Source organism: Diplodia seriata, assembly GCF_021436955.1.
Source record: "Diplodia seriata strain FDS-637 chromosome Unknown scaffold_2, whole genome shotgun sequence".
In the NCBI taxonomy this organism is placed as follows: Eukaryota; Fungi; Ascomycota; class Dothideomycetes; order Botryosphaeriales; family Botryosphaeriaceae; genus Diplodia; species Diplodia seriata.
In genome coordinates this window covers 2,913,654-2,923,528 of record NW_027117309.1, presented here as the reverse complement: position 1 = coordinate 2,923,528, position 9,875 = coordinate 2,913,654, and the positions used below count along the sequence as shown (strand labels likewise).

The window sequence follows — 9,875 nt, the reverse complement described above, 5'->3', positions numbered from 1 at the left end:
GCCATGGCACCTTTCGGCCACCTTCGCGGTCGTCTTCCCCATGTGAACCACATTTGGCATTGGAAGCGACGGCTGAGAGTACGGGGAGCCACAAGCACAGATGCAACCCGTGCGCAGTATGGCGATAAGCTCGCCGACCACGTTCGTCTCGTCGAGCCTTTGGAGATGTTCCAGCATTGCCCATGCCTTGGTTTCAGGAGGATCGGATCTGCTGCGAATGTAGAGGAAGACTGGTACAACAACCTCTGGAACGTCGCTTGGCATTTCATAGAGAGCTTTTATGTATGAGACCTCAAACCATTACGATATGCAGTGTCATGTCAGGTCTTCTCGAGCCTTGTGGAGGAACCGCGAGGGTCGCGCGCCAGCGGATACGGATACGCCATCACTTCAATCTTCCGCCGGAAAGAACGAGCCACTCCATCTCAAAGCCTACGGACGAGCTACTCTAGGTACAAAGCTTGGCAGTTGCTTATCTCACGAGCTCGTCCGGCCTCAACTTCAGCGGCTGTCTGCTCGAGCGGTCGGCTTATCGGACCGTCTACACAAGTCGGTTGTGCGGAAGCGACGCATCCGACGGCAGGGAAACGGGAAAATCGGCATCCTCGGGATGCCGAACCTCTCTATCAGAAGGCGAGTGTTAGCTCGCCGGGCTCGCGGATCGTTGATTGGAGCCGATATCTTGTCCTAGGTAGTCTCTCGCGTGACCGGCATGCCAAGCATCATCAGTGACCGGCACCGCTCTTGATAAGACCCATCCTAACGACCTTGAATAATGTGCATGAAGTTCCTTTCCGGTTGTTCCTGTGCGCCCATCGGCTGAGGAGTTGCAAGCATGCCGAGTCATAAGTCCGCGGACGATCTCGTTTTGAATGCATCATGTATGAGCGGGCCCGGCGCAGTCTCCGTTGGCGCAATCACCGGTCCCATGTTGCTTCAGCGGTGGCACCCCCTTTTCACTGACAAGAATGCATTCTAAAGGAGTTGTCGTGATTTTATCTTGACGGAGGTTAGCTGTGGTTTAGATCCGGAGGCCCACTGTCCATCTATACAGTCGACGGCGGGAGCTTTGACGGTACGGCGAGAAGCCGAACGGTTCCGCGATACGGAAGATCGTACAAGAGAGAGGGTCCGATTAGAGATCCTCTGGATGGAATTGTGGCTTGGGTGTCGTGGGCAATTTGGAGATAATCGCGTCTCACGGGAAGCGGTCACGGTAAAGCGTTGCGCATCAGGGGCACCGGAGAAGCTGCCCCTTTCCAACAGGCGCAAGCTCTAGAAGGCCTCAATAGAAGGCAAGAGCATCGACTGAGTATGACGAAATGAATACAAGCGGTGGGGACGCAACGACTGAGCGACGCCTCACCTCCCTAACGGGTTTCTCGCGATCGAGACGTACTGCGGCATGTTCCTCGGATCGTGACGTCTGGATGATATTTAGGAGGGCAGCATGCGTGGCCACGGCGCTGGCACATGGTTGTGGTTATCAGGCCTGCTGCGAGATTTAGGTGAGGGTCGCAACGAGTAGGGTCTACAGTGAGGTCCGGGAGAGTTGGCCCTTCACGCCCCTTTCCTCCTCCGATACCCTCTGACTCCGGCCATCGTGCCCGTCGTCAGCTCATCTGATGTTGCACGTTGTTGGCCGGCGAATGGCCCCACAGAGCGTTCTATGCGCTGCCGACGGGATGATTCGCGGACCAAAGGGGTAGGTATGCGAGATCTGCCATCACGGTGTCCTATATCCGGACCTCAGCGACGGACACTATTCGGCCTGCGGTTCGGTCAGCAATTTGTGTGCTGGCTTATCGAGATACTCGCCAGGCAGGGAGGTGGACGTCCCCGGATGGGCTCCACGCTAGGGTGCAAAAGTAGCAATGCTATAGTGGGTTCGTGTCCGTCCGGACTCGCGAAAGGAGAAGATCCATTATACAGGTGAATTGATCTTCTTTCCAGAACGGACTAGATGCTATTCTGCCAGAATCGGTCCTACGTGCTCGACTCCAGAGGCAGGTTCCTCTCGACCTAGTTCCTGCTCCTTAGCACAACACCACCAGCACAAGGCGCGGAGGCTTTTCGGAAAGAAACCCGATCCGTGCAGCGAAGCCCAGCACTCTGGGAACCAGAGGCCGCATTAGCCACGCTAAGCACCTCACGAGGCTGGGGGGCCTCAGTGGTCCAGTCAGAGAAAGCTGAGACAGACGTCTTTTCGCCAGTGCCAACGCAGGGCTGACCGCCACGCAATTTGCGCAACAAGCGCGCCTGCCATGTGGTCCAGCAACGGCAGGGCCCCTGATCGGAGGAGGGCCAGCTTCCGGTCAGAGAGAGGCCCGGAATGGAATGACTCTAGTTCGGGGACGATCTTCCCGCTTGCGACTCAGGCCGCGCTACCCTCAGCTTCCCTCCCGCAGCCACAAGCTTTGAGGATCCTCAGTGATGGCTCCCGTGGGCGCCGCCTCTGCTCCACACGTGTTTGCACCCCCGCTCGAATGGGCTTCTAGAAAAACCCACGCTTCCATGAGGTCTGTGGTCGAGGCAGCGGTGCGAAGTGATCAGTGAAATGCTGTTTCAGCGTTTCTCAGCCTAATCGCGCCTAATAGATCTCCTGCGCGCGCGGAACGCTCATCTCGATGGGCAAACAACTATGAGCTCGCCGGGTTTGCAGCCAGCCCCGATCGCAAGAAAAAAGGCGCGCCGCTTCTTTGGTTATTTCTCCCCCCTTTTCGGATGCCTTTGGCACTTTCGGCACAGCAACCCCGCCCACCAAAAACCAGCCCGAGCGGCCTGGGACAATGATGTTCTGGAAGACACTGCGTCGATGGAGCGAAGTTGAACAATCGAAGATTAAAAGAAGAAATCCAGTGGCTGCGTGAGGGCCGGCAAGACAGGGGATACCTAGCTCGGGAGTAGACGGGTCGTACGACTTCCCGTCCGCCACCCAGCAGCGCTCGAATCAGAGCATACCACGAGACGTGCTGCTGAGGAAGACCGTTTTACCCACGGCTCCAGCGCGTCAGCAGGATGGAACGTGGAGCAAGGCCCAGACGTGCCGTTGGAGTAAAGCTGAGGCATTATCCAGGGAGCGGGCGCGGGCAGGAAGAAGGCCGCCATCGGCTGCGATCCGAGCGGGTTTGACCACGAACAGTGGCTCTTGAGGGGCTGCGGGCTTGGTCAGCACCCCCTACGAGCAGCTGTCCAGTAGCCGGCCGGCCTGGGACTGCAGAGTGACGGAACAGGCCCAGTCACAAAGGGGTCGACGACACCATCACACACGAAGCCCCGGCTCAGGGAGGCGACCCAGAGCCTGCGGTGCTGGCAGCCGGCTCGTCTATCACACCGATGCGATGAAATAGGCGGGCAGGGGTGATTCGAAGCGACGGCCAATCAGAGCAGGCTGCGCGCTCGAGTCCATCGCACCTCCTCCAGGCCGACGGGGCTGGCGACAATCGAGATGGCGGGCGAGGCCTTGCTGGGTGTGGGGCGCTGTGGTCAGTATTAATCCGATCACACGCAGATCTGGTGGGCAGATCCATTCTGGCGAACGCCCACGAGGATTGCAGGTGCAGATGCGATGCGGCGCAGAAAGCTTCTGGAAGACTGCGGGAAGGGGATTGCGACGGGAAGGCTAAGCTAATGCCACGTGTTAGTGGAGAACGAGGAGAGCGGGTACGGACGAAGCTGCAGCGGCCATCTGTTCTGCCCGGGGCACGCCGTTTCCGGGCGCTGAGCGATCTTGCGGTGGGCTGCTGAGGGCGGCGCGGGGTTGAAGCTTGCACGCTGCCCTGGTGTTGTGCTGCTGTACTATGTTCCGCCGCACGTCGTGCTGGCTTGGAGCCGCCGGCCCAGCTGCAATAATAGCGAGCGCCGTCCGTCGCAGCCGCCGCTCCACCACCGCGGCCGCATGCAGCACGGCAGCACGGCAGCACCACGCACCACGCACCACGCACCGCGCACCGAACCAGAACGTCGTTGCCCGCCCCCTGGCTCCCAGTCCCCAACCCGTCACGTGCGCCGGCGGACCCGTCTCCTACCGCACGTTTGCTCCGACGCTGTCAACCACGAGGTGGCTGACGGCGATCCCGCACAAGCCCGCCTGCCCTCGTCCACGCGCTCGCCAGGGCTTGCGTGATCCCCATCCACCCGGCGGGCGCTTCGCAGCGACTGCGGCGGCCCTGCGGTGGTTCGCCGGCCGCCCTTACGTGCTTTGGGCCGAGCGGCGACGCTGGAATGCGCTACATCATGCCGCCGCAAAATTCGACTCGCCCCTGGCTTGCCTTGCTGGAGCTAGCCGCAGTCGATCAAGGTGCCCCAAGTGCCCCATATTTCAAATCGCCTGCCAATCGCGAGCCCCGACGCGGCCAGTGCAGCCACGCTGGCTGCTGAAGCTCGCCGTTGAAGCTGTGATGCCCCGTTGACTCTTGCGGCTACCTCTTCAGGAAGCAATGCGAGAGCTGCTGAGTCGCGCCGGCTTCTTCCACCCGTGCCCGGGCCTTCGCATGACGGCATGACGGCACTGCTGGAAAGATGCGGCGGGGCCGGGTCAGACCATCGGATGCCCGCCGCCAGCACGTGGGCTGATGAGGCCTGAGGCGCCGGCTCTTCACGAACACGGTGAGCGGAAATAATAAGCGGATGCAGGTGCAGAATCGCCGTATCGGGCGACGCGCTAGCGTGCGGGACCCGCCGCATTCGAACGCCTGCTATACAAAATATAGCGACAGTCGCCATAATTTGTCGGAGGGGGCGCCGGTGTGCTGGCTAAGGCGCTGGGGCTCTGGCGGGCAAATTTGGGCGGGCGCGCGGCTGCTTGCTCGGCTGGCCATGCGAGAACAGGAACTGTTCAACACCGTGCCACGTGGAAATCGGTGCCGGCCCTACTTGGCTTCGGTCTCATGACTCGCCGCGCCGCACGGCTCAGGGCGGCTCGAGAGCGATCCGCGCTCGCAAGCGCGGTTCTCGTCGAGATGACGAGGGTCTGGCGCGTCGAGACGAGGCGCCCCGGGAATGGGCCGTCGCAATGGCACGGCTTATATCCGCTGCCGGGGTGGCTGCTGCAGCCCGCCCGAGCGAGCCTCTCCAGCGCGCGATGCTGCAACCGCTCCGCCGTACCACCTTGCACGCCGAGACGCACGCAATGCGACCGTGCCTAGCAGGTGCGGCTGTGTCCGTGCTGGTGCTGGTGGTGGTGCAGGGCCTGGCCGTTCCTCTGTACCCGCTGCAATATTGTGTTCCTGTGCCTGGCCGGCCGGCGTTAGCGGCCTTGCACTGGCCTGCTATCTCCTGCCGCCACTAGCCCCAAACGGGCGACCATGCACTTCACGGTCTGCAGCAGCGCGTGCGCCCTCGCTCCTTCGCTCGCCCGCCATGGCCGTCCGTCATCCAGTGTTCCGCCAGCCCATGGCTGCGCTGAGGGCCGCACCGCGCTGCCGGGTCGCCAAGGTGGAGCGCGATGTCAGACTCGTTTCGGTCTCGGGTGCGGACAAAGATGAGTGTTTTGGATTGAGCGCAACGTGGGGTCGGCGTCGGCGGCGGCGGCACGTGTAGTACCTAGTCGCTGCCAGCTGCCGGAGCAATGTGCGGTCAGGGCCGCCTCTCCCAGAGCGCGCCAAACGCGCTCCCTCCGGCCACCGCCGCCGCTCCCGCGCGTCTCTTCGCAGCGGGCGGATGCAGCACGCGCCCGAAGCTCGCAGCGGCGGGGGAACGGGCTCGAAGTATAAGGGATGATGAGACTGTGCAATTTCCAGAGGGCCGGCGTTGGAGGCATGGCTGGCTGTGCGCGCGCCGGTGTGGCGGGCGGCCATGCAGCCAGGAACATGCCTGCGCGCCTGGCATTGGCTGAGAGGATGAAGGACAGCCGCGGCGCATCCCGGCCGCAAAACGTGGCCTGGGTGCGGGGAGGCACGTGGTGGCATGGGAGGCAGGCAGAGATGAAGATCTCAAGTCGATCCCCACTGCTTCGTCGCCGGCTGAGCAGCGGTGTGGCCGTCAGCCCGGCGCTCAACACGTGCGGCAACGCATGCGACAGGTCAGCTTGCCCGCGCCCGCCACTGCCATGCGGCTTCGCATCAGGCCAGGCCAGTCTGCATGCCCGCTTGCGGGTTGCGGCGACGACAGGACTCATAATAGCCAGCCGCCCGGCTGTCTGCTTGCGTACGTGCAACACCGCCCGCCCCCGCTCCGCTCGCTCCCCCTCAGGTCTGCGCTTGTCGCCCACAAACGCGCGTGTCCGCCGCCAGCCTCCAGCGTGCGGCCTGCCCCGACCCGCCGACGCCTGGTGGAGCGGCGGTTCTAGAATGCGCTCCTCTGCCTGGCCCTGACCGCCCGCCGGGCCTTTCGCACCGCAGGCGGCAGGTCTCATCGCGCGTTACACGGCAACGGGGCGTCCAGGACATGGACGAGGGCCAACGGTGCTGCAGCTCTGAAACCGGGTCAGCACTTTGGGCCTGGCGCAGGCGTGCGGGCGGGCAGAGCTTGAAGAAAACGTGCTAGGCAGCTGCACGGCTGAGAGCGCCCCGGATGGGAGCCGAATGAGTTGCAGCGGCTCTGCAGGCGCGCGCCGGCGGCTTTGGTGCAGGTGGGCGCAAGGAGAGAGCTGCTGAGTCTGACGGTAGGCGTGCGGCCGGGCGAGGTGCACCCTCGCCGGCTTTTCACTTTCTGTGCCCGGCTGCCGCTGCCCTCCGCCCGGCTCCATGCTCCATTGCCCGCCCGCGACCGGGCCCTGGCGGCTCGCACGCATGCATTCCAGCGCCCTTTCTCGAAGTGTGTCGCGCCGCCCGCCGCGTGTGTCTCTTGCCTGCCCCAGCGTGCGCGCGGCGCCGCAGGGCAGCAGCGGCGCCGGCTCGCGCATGGCATGGCATGATGCAGCGCGCGCGGCCGTGCTCGCGGGCTTGGGCAGCTTGGCGTGTCAGAGTGACAGCAATACGAACCCACTTATCTTGTGACAAACTCGATCTCGCAGGGATTATCGCGTGGGAGCCACAGGGGCCGAGGGAGGCAGCCTCTGTGGCCGGGGCGCACTTGCGAGCGATGGCGGACGCCATACGATCATCCTAAGGCCCGCGTCTTGCTTAGCCCTGTTGGAAAAGGTCGGTCGATTCGTGAAGTTAAACCCTGAGCCGGCTAGTCAGCGTACCCACCTTTAGGCCAAAAGACTCCCTCGCGACGCTCTGATGCCGCATACTATTGCTTCTTCTCCCTCGCCCGCCCGTCTCGAAGCTACGTCGAGACCTCTTCCCACCACCACTCCTCCACCCACACCTCTCATCACCACTCCCTCCGCACATTGCTTCGGCTCCCGCAGCGCGCAGCCTTCTCGCCCAGCGCCCGCTGCCCCTGCCCGCCCTGTGCCTGCCGCCGCGACTTCGCTGCCTCGTCGAGCCCAACTAGCCGCTCCCAGTCAGCAGCACCCGCAGACTCGCCCTCCACCGCGGTCTGGTAGACTTCAGCTGGCTGTCTCGCCGCCGCTCCGAGCCTGAACAGCCAGCCCTCGCAAGAGACCGGGACTGAAAAGGCAGCGTCCGCGCACTCGCCCGACGAAGCGTCATCGCCGCCCCAAGCCCACGCCTCCGCAGCACCAAGCCCTGCGAGGCCGCAAATCGCTGACCAGGAATCGCGCGACGGTCCCGACAATCCGACTGCGCAATCGGTGAAGGTGCTGCCACAGACGCAGAGCGTGCCCCATCCGGAAACGCCGTCTCACAATCCCTCCGCGCCACCCAAAACCACGGCCTCACCCCGCCGACTGTCCAGTGCCGCGCACAACAGCTCCGGCGACTCATCCATTGACCACGGCGTGCGTCAGCCTTCCCGCCTGCTATAAACCTCGAGAGTCCCGCCTCCGTCTCGCCAGCACAGGACCCCGCTCGCGCCAAGGATCCCAAGATGCATCAGACTTCGTCGAGATTGCTTCGGATGACCGACGATGATCGGCCATTCACAAGAGTAAGTCCATTGCCTCGTCCCCCCTCGCACTTTGTCACTTCGTTGCCGGCGCGAAACGCCTCGATGGGAGAGGAATTGAGGGTCCAATGCGACGCTGCGGGGCCGTGGACGGCGACACGGGCGAGAAAACAGCTGGTGCCATTGGCCTCTGGCCGCTGAGCGTCCTGCCGTTGCTGTCCCACAAGCCTCCCGCCCTTCCGAAGTGCCACCATGGCTCTCGGAGCACGTTTCTTAGGCCGACAGGCGTCATCGACTGGGCGAGACATCCGATCGCCTCGGATCTGAAAACGTTTCGGGAGCGATCATTGATCTGTCGTTGCGTTGCTTTTTTGATCGCTTGCCGTCATCCCGGGGTCCGAACGCAGCTGACACATCCGCCTGCAGGATTTCAAAGATCTCTTCTCCACGCTCATGGTCAGCCTGCCCCTGTCGCCGCATCGCGTAAGATGGCAAAAGGTCGACCACAGTTTCACCTCGGAAGAGGCCATGACGAACCTGGGCTCGCTAAAGTTTTCCCAATCGAACCGCATGCCGGACCCCAAGGATCCTTCCAGGATCGTCACCACCACAACCACGACCACGTTCTCAATGGCCAAGGAGATGGCTCGCTCGGTTTGCCAGAAGTTTTTGGAGGCTCGCTTCATTGAGTCTGTTGAAGGAAAGTCGGATTTCATGTCGAAGACGTCGGTTTGGCAGATGACCCCTAAGGGCATGCACGTGCTGCAGCGTTTCTGCCAGCGCAATGGTATCAACCAGAAGCACGTCTACGAAGTCCTTGACTCTCCTCGCAACACTATGCACCTGGTCATTCTGGAGCGTGAGACCGAGACCGATAAGCTGAACCACGATAACGCCACGACCGAGGTCGTCTTCCGTCGTTTCGTCGGTCACGAAGGACCCAATGCCAAGGCGAACACTGCCCAGGCCGATTCCGACTCGTTGAATGAGTACTCGACTGGTCTGGTGGGTGTCAAGATGGCAAGGGAACGCAAGATCGGGGACAAGGTGTACATGAACACGTTCACCGGAAAGGCCGCGGTAGACTGGCTCATGGACTGCAGCACCATGGTTGACAAGAGGGAAGCTTTCGAGATGTGCGCGCTTTTCTACGAGTTTGGTCTTATGGCGTCTGTTGAGGCGTTCCCCAACCCCGGTCGTTTCCAGCCGACCAAGAGTGCCATCTACTACGTTACGGAGAAGGGCCAGAGGACTGCCGGCTGGATCCAGAGCCCGAAGACGTCTCTCAACGGCGACGCTGCACCTAACAACAGGCCTCGCGAAGGAACGACAAGGGATTCCAACGCGAATCGCATGACCGTCATCATCCGCGACCCCGCGCTCCGCCTGCTGTTCAGAGAATTCCTCCGGGAGACGCATTGCGAGGAGAACCTGTCTTTCTACCTGGACGTCAGCGAGTTCCTTAACGGGTACAAGGCGGCGAAGAGAGCGAACGCGTCGCCGAAGCTCGAGGTTATCAGGGAGACCCTCGCAGCAGCATACAGTGAGTTGCCCCTATTCAAGGATGAAGTTCATGCAATTCTAACCAAAACAGGCTTGTACAACGCTTTCCTTGCCCCTGGCTCCCCTTGCGAACTGAACATCGACCACAGCCTGAGAACAGCGCTTGCCGCTCGCATGACCCGCGCAGTCGGTGATGATGAGGCTATGGTGAGGAGCTTGGACGAAGTGGCGACCCTGTTCGATCAGGCGCAGAACTCCGTCTTCAAGCTCATGGCCAGTGTAAGTTTGCTACAAAACGCGCGCTCTTGGATGGGGGTTCTAACAATTCTGCAGGACTCCGTTCCCAAATTCATGAGGGAGCCCAAGTACGCCTCCGTCATCCGCGACCGCAACCTGGATGCCGCTCCTGCCATGGTTGCTTCATAAAAGCGAAGCGAAGCCTTGCCTCGATCGCCCAATCTGAAACAGACGTCATC

The 9,875-nt window shown here is 62.0% G+C and overlaps 1 protein-coding gene across 1 annotated transcript; it reads left to right on the top strand.

Moving 5' to 3' along the window:
- Positions 1–8,349: 8,349 nt before the first annotated feature.
- SLS55_002232 (uncharacterized protein) lies at positions 8,350–9,825 on the top strand (the record flags this gene model as incomplete). Its single annotated transcript, XM_066773714.1, has 3 exons — positions 8,350–9,439; positions 9,491–9,678; positions 9,733–9,825. The coding sequence occupies 3 exons, from the start codon at positions 8,350–8,352 to the stop codon at positions 9,823–9,825; spliced, it is 1,371 nt and encodes a 456-aa protein (XP_066636281.1).
- Between the last annotated feature and the right edge of the window lie 50 nt (positions 9,826–9,875).